At 42.6% G+C, this 17467-nt stretch overlaps 1 protein-coding gene across 3 annotated transcripts; it reads right to left on the bottom strand.

Annotated features, from left to right (window-relative positions):
- Positions 1 to 2300: 2300 nt before the first annotated feature.
- Positions 2301 to 15780, bottom strand: LOC117470676 (NLR family CARD domain-containing protein 3-like). Of its 3 annotated transcripts, XM_034115496.1 has the most exons (10): positions 15676 to 15780; positions 14456 to 14563; positions 13330 to 13437; positions 9338 to 9416; positions 8976 to 9198; positions 7037 to 8831; positions 6776 to 6949; positions 5802 to 5948; positions 3891 to 3940; positions 2301 to 3802 (listed from the first exon to the last, which is right to left on the bottom strand). In XM_034115496.1, exons 1-10 carry the CDS (start codon positions 15699 to 15701, stop codon positions 3192 to 3194), a joined length of 3321 nt encoding a protein of 1106 aa, XP_033971387.1. In that variant the 5' UTR covers positions 15702 to 15780; the 3' UTR covers positions 2301 to 3191. The 3 variants fall into 3 exon arrangements, with proteins under 3 accessions (XP_033971387.1, XP_033971395.1, XP_033971403.1); XM_034115504.1 differs by lacking the exon at positions 13330 to 13437; XM_034115512.1 differs by lacking the exons at positions 13330 to 13437; positions 14456 to 14563; positions 15676 to 15780 and adding an exon at positions 10127 to 10161.
- Positions 15781 to 17467: the final 1687 nt, after the last annotated feature.

The following is a 17467-nucleotide window of genomic DNA, read 5'->3' as shown; positions in this document are numbered from 1 at the left end:
TCTATCCAATCGACCACCGAATACAACTTCATCAGAAAGTTGGTGAGAACAGCAACAGGCCAAGATCTAAACTGTTGGGCTGGAGGCCATGATGCTGTCATGGTGAGTTATTTATATATTCTAATTTAGAAGTTGCATCAAAGATATAAGGACTGTACAAAAACCCTTTTATATAACAATTTTCATTGTCACAATTAACTTTATTTTTCAAATGGCATTATGACTAAATATAAGCCACTCAGGCCTTTCATTCATGTCTGGAGAGTCAGATAACATTGAACAAACTATATGGAATACCTTAGACTTTGTACTTTGAATACGACTGCCTTAGGGACTCCGTAGGACAGCAGAGACATTCAAAAAGTGAATTTACTTTAATCTCTACTAGTTAATGTCACTAAATAAACAATGGATGAATTGGCTTCATGAACATTTGACCAACATACTGAGATTGTCACTTAACTGTGCCTGTAAGCTCCATTATAAGCAATTATTTTACAACATAACGCACCAATAAACCAACAATAAGCTACCTTTGTAATGACACAACACCAGGCAGACTGCTGATAAGACAACTCAGTCTCACAAAAAAATGTGTAATAGCTACGTTGGTCCACAGGGCAAAACGTAGTATATTCACAAATAACCCTCTCAAGACGTCACATGATCGAAAACCTTCCTTGCCTGAGAAAAAAATATATACGAAAGAATACACTTCTTCTAGCGAGAAGTGCATATTGTACTTTTAAAATCTACGTCCAGTGGATGTGTAGTCTATGGTTTTTATTGGAGCTCTCGCCAGGAGAACGTGTATATACTACTGTGGTGGAAACTTCTGAAGCAATGGAGACGAAACTCAGAGAGACACGGGGAGAGCAGGAACTTTGATGGCAAACACTGATGGTTTATTTGGAGCTTCGGCCGGAGAATTCACAAGACATGTCGTGCACCACGAGTTGACACAACGGATGCCAAACCAATTCTGAAGATCTCTACCCCAGACCCATGTATTTAGCTGGTTCTGAGAGAATAATCAACAGGCACTATAACACCTCTATCAGCTGACGCCAACAGGCAGAAACTCATAAACATCCGGGCTAGAAGTCACATGACTTCCAGTAAGAAAACTTATCAACGAACGGCTGCTGCATTCACACAAGGCCCAGGAATCGGACGACCAGCTGCTCATGGTGATGCAGCCAACCCGGTATCACGGCAAGACGTGAACATGTGACGATCTACCATGCTGGGAGACGTGAATATGTCACGGTTTCGTCCCTTCAAACGTGACAGTTACACGGTATTGTTAACATGGCCCAACCAGTGGAGAAATACCCGTAAGTGCCAAGCAAATGGTCTACTATGCTATTGCATTTGACTGGTCGACGATCTGTATTTGTGTTTGCTTAAATAACTCAGACGAAGCTCATGTCTGAGGTCGGAAGGTAAACAGACGCCTCATTTACAGCAAGTGGGCGCGGGAGGTTTTTCTTCTTCTTTTTCTCTCGGTTTTTTGGCGGATTGCAACTTTAAGGTGCATACCGCCACCTACTGTACTCTCCGTGAAGTTGTTTGCGGCCTGCCAGTAAACCCAAAGCAGAAGAAGAAGAAGTGACGTCAGCGGTTCATTTGCCTAATCCACCCCCAGGAACTCATTTTGGTGTGAACGCGAACTGCTTTAGTTCATCAGAACTAAAAGAGCTCTCATGAACTAAAGTTCTCATGAACTACTGTGGGAAAAGTACTTGGTGTGAACGCGCCTATTGTGTCTCCCAGCAGAGTTAACCCAAAGTGCTGCTGCTTCCCATCATGCATCATCGTATATTGAGGCGAAAAGACGCTGGTGTCTCTGTTTTCAAAGAGTCACTTCTCCTGATAGGTGTCGTCTAGCAAAACAACACTAAACTGACCCAGGAACGTGAGCTGCTTCTGTCTCTGTCTCTAATGGGGGAAGAGAATTACACCAAATCTGAAGCTTTGTGATCATTATAAATATGGAACAAAGATATAAATAAACCAGCAAACTGAGACAAAGACAGGCCACGAGTCCGACTCAAGACAGACTTTCTCTCCAAATTCTGACTTTTTCTCCAAATCTCAAAATTCCGACTTTTTCTCTTTTTTCTCAACATTTCGATTTTTTTCAAAAAATCTCGAAATTCTGACTTTTTTCTCAAAATTCAGAATTTTTTCTCATAATTCTGACTTATTCTCAAAATCTCAAAATTCTGTATCCATGTATTTCTGATCCTCTCAAGAATGGAAGTAGTCATCAAACTGAGACAAAGACAGGCCACGAGTCCGACTCAAAACACAGACTTTATTAATTAGATCAGCTGCTTACATTGAAAGTACATGAGTGTTAATGATGAGACAATCATCATGTGATTGGTCTGTTAATAAACCCATCTAACCCAGATCAGAGGTTTACATTCACCCCAGAAGCAGCCGTGTTCATTCAAACATCATCGTGCTGTTTAGGGAAGATTAGTTTCCTAAATGCAAATAAGGCTAATCGAATCTGACCCTTCTTAAAAAGTAATGACCATGTTTGCATGAGAGTAAAAAGCCAACATTAAAATAAAAGCTGCACACTGTGCCGCTCAGACTCTGCTGTGTAGGGCCACGTTATATTTTAAATATTCACAGGGAAGCCGGTCATTGAGCTCAAATGCATGCACGCTGTGGTTTGCACTTTATGTTCACGTTTGCACTTCAGACGTTATTATATGTTAGTTTGTAGACATCATATATTATATTCTGCAGAAGTGATTGAACTCGTCACTATGACCTGTTCTTAACGAGCCTCAGTAACCCTTTACTGCTGCCATTCAAACTGAAGTGATGTCACGTGTTCACAAACTACAGATGGTGGGAAGACTTTGGGATAAATGTACATTTTCCTGCAGTTTCAGAATAAAAGCCTCCGTGTGGAAATAAATCAGAATGGACTTCCTGTTGTTATTCAACCTCTTTCTGAGTTTCATCTTTGCAAAGACTGACTTTTATTTTGAGCTTTTTCTTAAATTCTTACAATCCTGGTTTCTTTTTGAGAAACTTTATTTCATGAAATCTCAACATTTAGATTTGTTTAAAAAGAAAATTAACATACAGACATTTTTTCAGATAATCTCAGATATCTTAGTTTTACACTTTTATTATCAGCCCCTCTCTTTTTTGGGCGGAGGGGATCACTCCTGCAGAGAACACAGAGACACGGAAGAGGAACCAGGTGACCAGAACCCAAACCCAGCATAGAGAGGTTCAGTAAATGTGGTTCTGAGGGTGTGGAGGTGGATCAGTGTGTCAGAGGAGACTCTGTAGAAGGAGAGAGAGCCAGCAGCATGATCCAGATACACTGCTACTCTACCAGAGGAGGAAGAGGAGGAGGGGGAGGAGGGGAAGAAGGAGAAGGGGAAGAAGGAGGACAAGAAGGAGGAGGGGGGAGGGGGGGAGGAGGAGAAGTTTGTGTTTCTGTTATTGTGCCTGACAAAGTAACCACCATCATAGCAGAGCAGACTCCAGGACTGATCATTCAATCCAAACCCACAGTCCTCACTCTCTCCTCTCCTGCTGATTCCTCTGTAAGTCACTGATATATCAACCCCTCCTCTCCTCTCGACCTCCCAGTAACAGCGACCAGTCAGAGCTTCTCTGCACATCAGCTGAGGATAGGAGTCAAACCTCTCTGGATGATCAGGATAGTTCTGCTCCTCTCTCACCCATGTCACCTTCCTGTTGTTGTCAGACAGTTGGAGGTCTCTGTTCACTGTGTTTGAGTCCAGTGTGAGTCCACAGGAATCTGATGAGAGACACAGCAGGTATTAAAGGTTATTAAAGTCCCTGTGATGTCCCAGTGTGAAGATGTTCATGATTAAAAACACACTTACACTTCCTGAGACCTCCTGGCCTCAAGAACCGGACTCCAGCAGGCTCCAGGCTGAAAGCATAGGGGGGGGGGGGGTCAGTTAGTCTTTAAATGAGGGGTGGGGAACCTCCGGCCTCCGGGCCGTATACGGACCGCGAGACCATTTGGTACGGCCCTCGAGGTAATTTATAAACACACGCAAAAAAAAGGAAATCTAGACAGCAAAAAAATGAAACAAGTGAGTGCCTGTTTTTCCTGGGTTCGGTCAGGGTCCTTGAACACAACACGAGCCTAACTGTCATCACGTGGTATATGTCTCGTCTGACAGGGGTGCAGTTCTGACGGAGAGCACCAGAACGTCGCTCCACCACTTCACAAATTGCAGTACCCATAAGGAGCCGTACACATGCGGCTGTGTCTTAGTTGAAAGCCCAGTGGCGATCTGCTCATCCGTCATACTGATCATACAGTCAATAACTTTGTTGTTATTGTCACTACCCGATCTGTCCCCCTGCCCGATCTGTACTGCGCATGTGCGAGATGGTCCGCCATATTGGACAACTACATACGGCAACTCTACTAGGACACTTGACACAGTGGCTTTTGGCAAAGCAGAAAAAGAACCGAGAGAGATGAGTTATTGTTATTACAACGTGACTTCACTATTATTTAACAACTCTTTGTATTGGGTTCTTTTATTTGGGTTTAAATACATTGTCAGAATAAGTGAGAAATGGATTTAACTTCTGTTAGACAGCTATCATACTGAATAAATATTTACTGTGAATGTATGCAAAAATGTATGGCATATAGCTGTGAAATAGAGGGATATGAGGGATGTCTGAAATGAATGATCTGTTTACATTTTGAGCAAAACACTTCATAGACATGTTTTTTATATATTTGTATATATCTGAGACCCATAATATATGCCTAAACATAGCATTTAAAACAAAACAAAAATACTCCGTGATTAAACTCCATATCATGTTCCAAACCACATCAAGGATTCTCTCTGAAACAGTATGGAGCTCAAACTCTTTCTCTCTCTCAGGTTTACCACAAGGTGAGTTCCTTTTGATTTCCTGCTGCTTCACACACACTCTCTCCAGTACAGGTTAGCTCTGAGTGTTAGCATGCTAATGTAAACACAGACCATATTACTTCCAGAACACGTCTCATTGTTTCTGACAGCAACGTTTCTGATTGGCCCGTGGGTGTAAAGCCCGCCCACATTTCCGATATTACGTCATATCGGCAGCAAATCTGGATCAGCTCCGTTGTTCCCCTGTTTTTAGAGATGTGGGTACGGAGGAGAAGAGAGAGGGTTTTGTTTTCTGACACTTTGTAAGTCTCCTGACACACCGGGGACACACCGGGGACACACCGGGGACACACCAGGGACCCAACGGGGACACACCGGGGACACATAGTTATGGATAAAAGGAGACCTTTAATGAAAGGGGCAACATGTCTTCCACGATGTTTGCTATGTGCCCCATCTCCTCAGCCATGAACTCTTGAGTGTAGCCCGAGCTTAAAGAGACGTTTGATTTAGTTTTCTGTCCTCCCGTTATGCAGAAAGTCGAAGAGCTTAACGTAACGTAGGTAACAAGATCATTTCCTGCTCAGTAACTTAAATATAATTACTGCTGAACCAACAGTAAAGCGTTACACTACTGCGTTACAGACAAATGTAATCTGATTACTGTAACACGTTACTCGCAACAATGAAACTAATAAATCATTATTTTCATTCCAGGGGAGGTTCTTCTGATTGGCCGTTTGCTAGGACTAAAACATCTGGAAATTAATCAGTTTATTTATTCATGATGTCACTTCCTGTGCTAAATATAAGACAAATCTGTGTGAATGTCATAGGTCATAGGAGCCAGTTTCTACCTCCTCTATCAGACTGAGTGCCTCTCCATACCTGAGCGTGTCCAGTCCAGCAGACAGCAGCCTCCCCCCTGAGTCTCCTGGATGATTGTAGCTCAGGTCCAGCTCTCTCAGATGGGAGGGGTTTAAAGCTGAGGCCAGAGCATCACAGCCTTCCTCTGTGATCAGACAGCCTGACAGCCTGCAGACACACAAACAAGCCATCAGATCATCTGAGGGTCCATGACTGGAAGGGGCGGGGCTTATTACTGCATCACCTCTGTGTCATCTCTTCACCTAAAACTCCAGTCACTGCTTCACAGTTCAGATGGACAGCCATGGTAAGGGTCTTATTGATATGAAAAGATCATCAAACAAAGGACTAGAGAATGATGTGAACAAAGACTAGAGAGGCACTTGTGCTTTTGTTATATTGTATAATAGTAGTAATATATATGTAAGCATACATCAAACAGAAGTATTCATGTGTTAATAAGCCCAATTTTCAAATAAATTCAGTCAATTCAAGTTGAAATCTTTTTCTAACAAATCTTAGTTGATAAAATAAAAGCCCATTCACTTTTCTGCATAACAAACCCTTCCTATTTATCCTTATTATAAGCAATCTGAGGCTTCTGTTTTAAAGGATGAGCCGCCAACAAAGGAAACCCTCTGGAGAGCTGAGATGTGTTTTTTTGTTAAAGCATATTCAAGTATCAAGAATCATTTACCTACATTTGATTGATTTTGCTAACTTATAACTTACCTAATGAGGCGATATACCTCAAGTGAGGGCCCCAGCCCCTTTGCATATTTTTCTGTATGTGGCCCTCAGTGGAAAAAGTTTGGACCCCCCTGATCTTTAAAGAAGTTTGTGCCAATAACCATTTTGTGAATTGTGACAGATGTATTGTGTCTTGTTTCACTTCAATGATGTTATTGATGATGGTATTCCCACACCACAACAGCATGGCTGATGTTGGTATTGACTTTTATTGCTGGCTAAGTCAAACTGTATTGGTCTCTGACCTGAGAGTCTTCAGTTCACAGTGTGGACTCTCCAGTCCAGCAGACAGCAGCTTCACTCCTGAATCCTGCAGGTCGTTGTTACTCAGGTCCAGATCTCTCAGACTAGAGGACTGGGAGCTGAGGACTGAGGACAGAGCTTCACAGCTTCTCTCTGACAGGTTACAGCCACTCAGCCTGAAGAGACGATGAGGACAACAGTTATTCAGAAGAGAGCAGTGTATTAATAACTGATTCACTAAATCAAATGATCTCTGTACTTACAGAGCTTTGTTGGAGGCTTTGACCACTGGCAGCAGCCTCAGAAGAGCCTCCTCTGAAGCAGAGTATTTCTTCAGGTCAAACACGTCCAGATATTTTCCTGATGACAGTAAGATGAAGACCAGAGCTGACCACTGAGCAGGAGACAGTTTATCTCTGGAGAGACTTCCTGAACTCAGGGACTGTTGGATCTGCTCCACAAGAGAACGATCATCCAGTTCATTCAGACAGTGGAACAGGTTGATGCTTCTCTCTGCAGACAGGTCCTCATCTATCTTCTTCTTGATGTACTGGACTGTTTTCTTGTTGATCTCTGAGCTACTTCCTGTCTGTGTCAGCAGGCCTCGTAGGAGTTTCTGATTGGTCTGCAGAGAGAGACCCAGGAAGAAGCGCAGGAACAAGTCCAGGTGTCCGTTTGGACTCTGTAAGGCCTGGTCCACAGCACTCTGGTAGAGATGTGTTAGTTCAGGTTTGACTTCAGACTTCTGGGAGGTTGTTGGTTCTTCTGACAGCAGATTGACTCCAGAGTTGATGAAGGTCAGATGGACATGAAGAGCAGCCAGAAACTCCTGAACGCTCAGATGGACGAAGCAGAACACCTTGTCCTGGTACAGTCCTCTCTCCTCTCTAAAGACCTGTGTGAACACTCCTGAGTACACTGAGGCTGCTCTGATATCGATGCCACACTCTGTCAGGTCGGACTCATAGAAGATCAGGTTGCCTTTCTGCAGCTGCTCAAAAGCCAGTTTTCCCAGAGACTCCATCATCTTCCTGCTCTCTGGACTCCAGTGTGGATCTGTCTCAGCTCCTCCATCATACTTGACGTTCTTGACTTTGGACTGAACCACCAGGAAGTGGATGTACATCTCAGTCAGGGTCTTGGGCAGCTCTCCTCCCTCTCTGGTTTTCAACACCTCCTCCAGAACTGAAGCAGAGATCCAGCAGAAGACTGGGATGTGGCACATGATGTGGAGGCTTCGTGAGGTCTTGATGTGGGAGATGATGGTGCCGGCCTGCTCCTGATCTCTGAATCTCTTCCTGAAGTACTCCTCCTTCTGTGGGTCAGTGAACCCTCGGACCTCTGTCACCATGTCCACACACTCAGGAGGGATCTGATTGGCTGCTGCAGGTCGTGTGGTTATCCAGAGGCGAGCAGAGGGAAGCAGCTTCCCCCTGATGAGGTTTGTCAGCAGCACATCCACTGAGGTGGACTCTGTGACATCAGTCAGGATCTCAGTGTTGTGGAAGTCCAGAGGAAGTCGACACTCATCCAGACCGTCAAAGATGAACACAACCGGGAACTGATCAAACCTGCAGATTCCTGCGTCTCTGGTTTCAGAGAAGAAGTGATGAACAAGTTCCACCAAGCTGTACTTGTTCTCTCTCACCACATTCAGCTCTCTGAAGGTGAATGGAAATATGAACTGGATGTCCTGGTTGGCTTTGCCTTCAGCCCAGTCCAGAGTGAACTTCTGTGTTAAGACTGTTTTCCCAATGCCAGCCACGCCCTTTGTCATCACTGCTCTGATTGGTGCATCTCTTCCAGGTGAGGCTTTAAAGAGGTCTTCTCGTCTGATGGTTGTTTCTGGTCTGTCTGGTTTCCTGGATGTTGTTTCAATCTGTCTGACCTCATGTTCCTCATTGACCTCTGCAGCCCCCCCCTCTGTGATGTAGAGCTCTGTGTAGATCTGGTTCAGAAGGGTTGGGTTTCCTGCTTTAGCAATGCCCTCAAACACACACTGGAACCTCTCCTTCAGGGTGGATTTGAGTTTACGCTGACAGACTCCAGTAATTAGTCCTGAAAGAACACACAACAAAATATCATGTGGTCCCACTGTAACTCTGGTTCTCTGAATAAAATATGGATATATGTTGGTCTCTTGAGACATCAGCAGATGAGACATTTATCCAGAGTGTTAAATCTTTATAGAAACCCTCTTACTGCTGTGCAGACGGTCAGCCAGCTCCTCCTGCTTCATGCTCCTCAGGAAGTGCAGTGTGATGTTCAGAAATGCCTCTCTGCTCCTCCTCTGCTCTTCATCCTCAGCCTCCAACACCTCATCCTCACTCTGAGCCTCTAAGTATTCTGGGTAATCTGAACTCAGAGCCTTCTGGATCTTCTTCAGCTCGCTCTTCACAAAAGTGATGATGTGGTCCTCCAGCAGCTGGAACATCACATGAACGACACAAACTATAAACCATGGATCCAAACATCAGATCCGGACAGACTGACTCTCTAAAAGTGCAGCATGGAGATGACTGTGAACAGAAGAGAGGTAAAGTATCTGTAGTACATGTACTCACCGTAAATATGGAGTCCAGCTGTGTCTGATGCTGCTGGGCAGACGGACCACCGGGAACCTCCGAGCTCTCCTGGTCCCCTCTGTGGAGGAACCATGAAGCATTAGCTCACATTATGTCTGTCCACACAGAGACACACTCAGGGTGAAGGAGGACAGGGGAACAGGCTGGTGGTCCTGTGCGTCAGCGGGAACTTTGCACTACAGGAATATTTATTTCCAGCTACTGTTGAAGACCAGAGGATTCTGTCCATCCTTCATTCTGGTCTTCCTGAAACGTGGCTGTGTGGATAGATAGTGGACTCTGCAGCTGGCTAACAGCTGTTCATCAGGAAAAGGACAGACCTAGGGACAGTTCTTAAAGCTTTCAGACTCGATTTAAAGAACTCAGGGTGGGATGGACCTCAGATCTCAGGAAGGTTGTTCCAGATCTACAGCGCATAGAAGCTAAACTCTGCCTCAGCGAATTTGGTTCTGACCCTGTGGACGATGAGTAAACCTGCCCCGATGATCTGAGAGCTCTGGGTGGCTCATTACAGAGCAGCATATCAGACATGTATTCTGGTCCCAATCCATTGAGTGCTTTGTGAGTTAAAAGTAAGATTTTAAAGTGTGTTCTTTGTGTTTTTGGAAGCCAGTGCAGAGCTTTGAGAGCTGAGGTGATGAGCTCAGTTCCTCTGGTTTTGATGAGGACTCTGGTGGCAGCGTTCTGGATGAGTTGTAGTAAAACACTGCTGCAGTAATCAAGTCTACTTCTATCATAACCGGACTCTTACTGTGAGTTACAGCTTACTTCTGATCAGCAGATGGAGGTCGTCCTTTAAAGTCTATGATTATTTAAAAGTATAATGTTGCAATCTCTTTAAAATAAGTAATTACAGTTAAAAAAAATAGAGGTTGTTTTCCAAGGGCCTCTCCTTCACAGCCCTACACTTTAAATCATGAGACTTTCAAATCATAACAGACAGAGATCGGTATCACTTTGTGTTGCAAGCCAAATCCATGTAAAGGTTCTACTTGAGCCCAATTTAAATACCATCAAGAAAGTATTGAACCCAGCTCAAGCTAAATGTCAAATGTATGTAAGTGTTTTGATTTATTTAAAATGTTCCAGTCTAGCTTCCTTCGAGTTCAGTCTAAGCAACAAATTGTTTCTCATAACATTCTCACTGCTGTCCCAAATGTTTTAACCTTGGGCAGACAAGCTGTGACACACACACACACACACACACACACACACACACACACACACACACACACACACACACACACACACACACACACACACACACACACACACACACACACACACACACACACACACACACACACACACACACACACACACACACACACACTTTGTTTTACAATTAGGCCAAATGTAAAGAGGGACATTGATGACCTTGTGTCCCTTTTGTTAGTACGTGATTCCATTTTGTCTATGGCCTTGGACGGCTTCACTAAAAGTCACCCAGTTCTGCCCTGCTGCAGTCCGGCTGAGTGCAGTCACAGAGATGCTATGGCTGCTCTACATGACATTAATGGTCTGGTCTGAATGGACACCATTTCCTGCTCCTAGAGAGAATGACACTCCTCAAACTGAACATTACAGCCGTTGATACTGTCTCACATGGGTCTGCTCCCCCCCACTGAGCCATGAACTGAAAGCATGACATCTGCTATGAACACTTGGAAGCCTCCCTGTCACACCAGCACCAACCCTTGGGTCAGTCAGATGAGACTAACGGCTTCACTTAGGGCATTTGGTTCGGATACATGACTCTCGTTACCGCAGAGAGGGTTGTTTTTAAGGCTATTCATACTGCTATGCAGAGGATGCCTGTAAGTGGGCGAGCTGGTAAAAGCCCCTACTATTGTTTCAAATAGGCCTAATGTCAGGGGTCTCTTAATGTCTAGTTCTACATGTATTCACATTATATAGACAATGTTTCCACCTGGTAAAACTAAAGGCTGCACGAAACTCAGGCTACAATACAACCATTCTGTTCTGCTCTAACGATTCAATATATAGATTCTACATCAAAACAATTAGCTTTTATTGTTTCCAATGATAACGTCACCTTCAGTGGAGGAATGCAAACCTGTTTTCAAATGTAAAGTTTTGATTTTGTTTGACATTTCTCAGTAATGACACCCTCAGACACCCAATATCATTCATGCTATGCCTTCAGTAATAACTCAGATGTTAAAGGGATGAAACTTTTCCTCCCAAATCAGATATGCTTTGTTTTTCAACAAATGTATCAATTTCCTGCATAATATATGTTTCTCACAATGGTTTTTGTAAGCTGCACCCAGCCACACAAAAGCAGAGCAATTGGGGGGTTGAAATATGGCGCTCTGATGAAGAAGAGTTTGAGCCAATCAGCACCTCAGTGCTAATCTACAGTATCAGGATGCCTTTACACACCAGACACTCGGTGTCATAAAGGGAGGAGGAGAACGAGTCAGGAAGACTGACGGACATGTTCTTCCAGCTCTCGTACAAAGATGAACTTTGAATTGAATGACCAGATGTTTAAAGATGTACAATTAATGATTGGTTTTTATATTTCCAATGACCAGACATGTGTTAAATAGTGGTGATAAATATATTTAGTCAGATCAGATTACACTTTCACACTAAACAAAATTAATAAATAAATATTTTCAGATTATAAGGTATTGAATAATAAGGTATTTCTACTATTATCACAGATAATGTTAATATCCTTAATCATCCAGCAATCAGGCTTAACAACACTACTCTTTAATGTATTACCCATGCACAGACAGACCTAAAATGATGTTTCAAGTACTGGATTAATTTCAGTTTTGGCCCAAAACAAATATTTATAATAATTCATATAACAATTATGTAGCATATTTGATCCTCAAATTAGAGAAGTATAATTTAAAGAAATTGATATTCTATATTCAACATTAGATAAACACAGAAGAACCCTTTCTAAGTACCATAAGTAGATGTTCAGGTAAGTATGACTAATACGAATAATTGATAGACTTAATTTGGTACAGATCAGTTGTAGCATTTACAAATGTATGAATTAAAGTGTTAAGAATGTTTAATCTTTCCTTTCCAGGTTTTTACAAAAGTCTTTGAATATTTGCCTAACTTTTCCTTTTCAGATTTTGAACAATGTACTTGACTAAAATGAATGTATTGATTTTACTAAGACTGAGTGCCTTACTCTTGGCTAAAGCGTAATTAAGTAAACGTAAAGTAATCCTAAAATTGAGGACACTGCAACTTTGCCGATTACAGATTGATCAAATCACCACTGTGAATGTTATGCCTTAGCTGGATCTCTGATGATCCTAAGTTTGAAATGCTTTTGACTAGTGATTTCCTTAAAGCAAATATTTAAGCTGCAAGCTGGTTTTGATTTTATAGTTTGATAAATGACATTAACTAATGGTTTAAATGATAAAAGATATTAGTTTAAAACAAATATTTTGCTATTATGTATCTGTGTTTTATGTGTGTTCATTATTGTGCTTATTGACAAAAGATGCTCCAAACACTGATGAGAGATAATTGTTCCTATTATGATTGGCTGTATCAATCATTGTGATTGAATGTTTCAATCTCATTCTACTTTGTGATGTAATTGAATGTAAGGTGAGACCACACTCGAATCTGAAGACGCCTATTGATTTAAGTATTGACCAGAATTATTATTAGACTAATGTTTTAAGTTTATCAAAAATGATAAAAAGAGAGGAACTGTTAAGGAATAATTCTTCTAGATATCTAACCTTTTGCTCTGTGACGTTTTATGATCTACTCTGACGTCTGTTATCTCCTTTAAGGAAAGGCCTTGGTGCCATATGTGTTGTTGTTACCAGTTTGTGACCGGTCAACTTGTCTGGCACGAATGGTAATTGTTGTGAGCTCCAGCTCTACCCCGTGTCTCCTTCCTGAGTCGGTGACTCCCACTGCATTGCTACACAGAAGTTTTCCCCCACACTTACTTCTGATCAGCAGATGGAGGTCGTCCTTTAAAGTTTATGAAGTCGTCCCTCGAGGCGTCGCTCTTTAGGGACAGACAGCTGGGAGAGTCTGGTCTCTGCTGCTGGACCCTGAAACAGAAACAGATGAATGTGCTTGTGTGACATGTTTAAATATGATCAACTAAGACCCTGCTAATAGTTGCAATGCATAGTAAAGTCATGGTCTGTAGGGATGTTAGAATATGTAGTAAGAGAAGAGAAGAGAAAACCAAAAGTGGGTAATGAAGTTAAAATGTGCAACAGGATTAAAAATGGTTGGTGGACAGTTGTGTATCTTTACTCATACATTATACATTAGACATGATTTGACCAAGGGGGAGCATGTAGATGGTGAAGGGAAGAGGGCCAAGCACTGAGCCTTGCGGCACGCCTTGGTTGACTGGGGCTGGAGGGGAGCTGGAGTTTCTGATGGTGACAAACTGTTACCTGTTGGAGAGGTATGAGTGGAACCAGGATAGAGCTGTACTCGTAAGGCCAAGGTAGTTGGATAGGCGGTTGAACAGGATGGTATGGGAGATGGTGTCAAAGGCTGTAGACATGTCTAGGAGGATGAGGATACTGATGTGGCCTAAATACACATAATGCAGCTAAAAGTGTTGAAGTGCAATGATAAAACAGAGTGAGAGGATCTCTGGATAGGCAGCACTAAAGAGAAAGCTTTCAGACTTGATTTAAAGAACTCAGGGTGGGGGCGGACCTCAGATCTCAGGAAGGTTGTTCCAGATCTGCAGCGCATAGAAGCTAAAAGCTGCCTCAGTGAATTTGGTTCTGACCCTGTGGACGATGAGTAAACCTGCCCCGATGATCTGAGAGCTCTGGGTGGCTCGTTACAGAGCAGCATATCAGACATGTATTCTGGTCCCAATCCATTGAGTGCTTTGTGAGTTAAAAGTAAGATTTTGAAGTGTGTTCTTTTTGTTATTGGAAGCCAGTGCAGAGCTTTGAGAGCTGGGGTGATGAGCTCAATTCCTCTGGTTTTGATGAGGACTCTGGTGTCAGCTTTCTGGATGAGTTGTAGTAAAACACTGTTGCAGTAATCAAGTCTGCTTCTATCATAACCGGACTCTTACTATGAGTTACAGCTTACTTCTGATCAGCAGATGGAGGTCGTCCTTTAAAGTCTAAGAAGTCGTCCTTCGAGGAGTCGCTCTTTAGGGACAGACAGCTGGGAGAGTCTGGTCTCTGCTGCTGGACCCTGAAACAGAAACAGATGCATCAAGAGAAGAAGAAGGAGCTCTTAATCGTCCCACAGATGCGGCTTTCACACCAGCGCTTTTCCCTTTCTAGCTCCTAGCTAGAGCTTTTCTGGTTCAGCTCCGGTTTCCCTTTTCAGCTCCCGCTCTGTTCACACCGCCCAGCTGCCGCTGCTGCGTCATGACGTCACCGTTTACATCGCTGATTTTCTCCCCAACGGAGCTCACAACAACAACAACGGGGGACTGCGTCGGGTCGATGATCGTGTTGCTTTTAATCATACGAAGCCAGATTAAATTAAATAACGACTTCTCCAACCTTATACTTTTCTCCAGAGTGCCGTGGTTCATTGTTTATTAATGTGTTTCAGCGGCATTTAGCGACCGCTGCAGTGCTGGCTGCTCTTCCACGGGAGTTTATTCTCCCGTTAGCTCCGGGTTAGCTCACACGGCTCTAAAGTATTCACTGTCTGACTGTCACACAAGCAGCTGATACATATCCCCAGTTCCCCTTAAGTGAATGTGTGTCAGTCTGAATTGACGCTGTTTGGCATCACAACGCTGTTATGAAAGTTTCTCTGGTAGAACTTATGTACGGCGCCCGGGGAGCAGTGTAGGGAACGCTGCCTTGCTCAGTGACACCTGGGTAGCCCTTGGTCTTCTGAAGTCTTGAACTGGTGACTCTCTGGTTCCCAAGCCAAGTCCCTACGGACTTTGCCACCACCGCCCACACATTGAACCGCTGGAGAAAAACTGATGAAAATATGTTAAATCTAAAGTCACTCTTTACAATGTAATGGTATAAATCGCTCTGTGTTGCCCAACAGATGAACCTTCCAGACTTTCTGAGAGTCCTCTATCAGCCGGTGGACTGCTCTCAATGTGAAGGACTCGGGAAGATTTTCAGCTGCCCTACAGCCAGCAGTGTGAAGCTAACGTAAACACATCTGTCTTTAGTGGATAACGTCACTGAGTTCATGCCCAGGATGCTAACTGCAGTTCACTTAACGCCCACCGACGTCGCTAATAACCAGGATTTCCTGAAGGTTACACAGAAGCTTTAACACAGACAACAACTGACTCAAATGGCTTTTAGTCCGTTTTAAATTCTTACCCCCCATCAGCAGATTGAGGCTCCATTGAGCGGTCACTCAGGAAACACAGCAGGACTCAGGTCCAGGTCCAGGTCCAGGTCCAGGTCCAGGTCCAGGTCCAGGTTCAGGTCTGCTGCTCTGGGCTTCAACACACAGATGTTTGAGTGTTACCAGTGCATGCTGAGCTTTAGTTGTGTAAACTAAGTACATTTATTCAAGTACTGTACTTAAGTACAATTTTGAGGTACTTAACACTGTTTTTACTTGAGTATTTCCATTATATGCTACTGTGTTCTTCTACTCCGTTACAGTTCAGAGGTAAATGGTGTACTTCTACTCCACTCCATGTATTTAATCCCTTTAGTTACTTTACAGATGTGGATGAATGATGTGAAATATAACCAAGTGTTAAATCAGACTTTAGTTCCACCTGGAGTAAATCCACAAGCTACCCTGCAGTATACAAAGTCATTCAAACTAGCTGCACCTTTACCAGCTTTGAGAACACTTTCATGATCAATCATTATAAAACATATCATATATATTATTCTGAAATGGACCAATCTGCACAATGAATACTTTTACTGTCGCTACTTTTTCAACGATATTTTGATGCTAATACTTTTCTACTTTTACTTGAGGAACATTTTAAATGCAGGACTTTTACTGAAACAGAGTATTCCTACACTCTGGTACTTCTACTTTTACTCAAGTACAAGATCTGAGTACTTCTACTTTTATTCAAGTACATCTGAGTACTTCTACTTTTACTCAAGAACAATATCTGAGTACTTCTACTTTCACTCAAGTACAAGATCTGAGTACTTCTACTTTCACTCAAGTACAAGATCAGAGTACTTCTACTTTCACTCAAGTACAAGATCTGAGTACTTCTACTTTTACTCAAGTACAAGATCTGAGTACTTCTACTTTTACTCAAGTACAAGATCTGAGTACTTCTACTTTTACTCAAGTACAAGATCTGAGTACTTCTACTTTTACTCAAGTACATCTGAGTACTTCTACTTTTACTCAAGAACAATATCTGAGTACTTCTACTTTCACTCAAGTACAAGATCTGAGTACTTCTACTTTCACTCAAGTACAAGATCTGAGTACTTCTACTTTCACTCAAGTACAAGATCTGAGTACTTCTACTTTTACTCAAGTACATCTGAGTACTTCTACTTTTACTCAAGAACAATATCTGAGTACTTCTACTTTCACTCAAGTACAAGATCTGAGTACTTCTACTTTTACTCAAGTACAAGATCTGAGTACTTCTACTTTCACTCAAGTACAAGATCTGAGTACTTCTACTTTCACTCAAGTTCAAGATCTGAGTACTTCTACTTTTACTCAAGTACAAGATCTGAGTACTTCTACTTTGATTCAAGAACTATATTTAACTATATTTTGATGCTAAGTGCTTTCTCGTTGCCTTTCTTTGGGGATCACTCTTCACTTCTATCGGACTCTGAAAGCTTTCTGAAATATTCCTCTTGTTCCAGTCACAGTTAGAGCTAGTGCAATAATGCATCCTGTTAGCTTGTTAGCTTGTTAGCTGCAGCTGAATCCTCAGAGAGCTTTAGACCTTCATCTGCAGACAAACACAGAGCATCAGTCACTGAGAGCTGCAGGAAGTGTTCATATCTGTGCACGTGAACACCTGAGGTTCAGGCTGAGAGTAACAATGCGTCACATTTACTTATCATTTCATTCTATTCTTCACTCTCATTCATGGATTTGAGTTGGATCATTTTATTCCATGTTTACTGATCTAGTGTTTTTATCTCATGATCATTAACTTCT

The sequence above is a fragment of the Trematomus bernacchii genome, unplaced genomic scaffold (genome assembly GCF_902827165.1).
Source record: "Trematomus bernacchii unplaced genomic scaffold, fTreBer1.1, whole genome shotgun sequence".
Lineage (NCBI taxonomy): Eukaryota > Metazoa > Chordata > Actinopteri > Perciformes > Nototheniidae > Trematomus > Trematomus bernacchii.
This window is presented reverse-complemented; position numbering and strand designations above follow the sequence as displayed.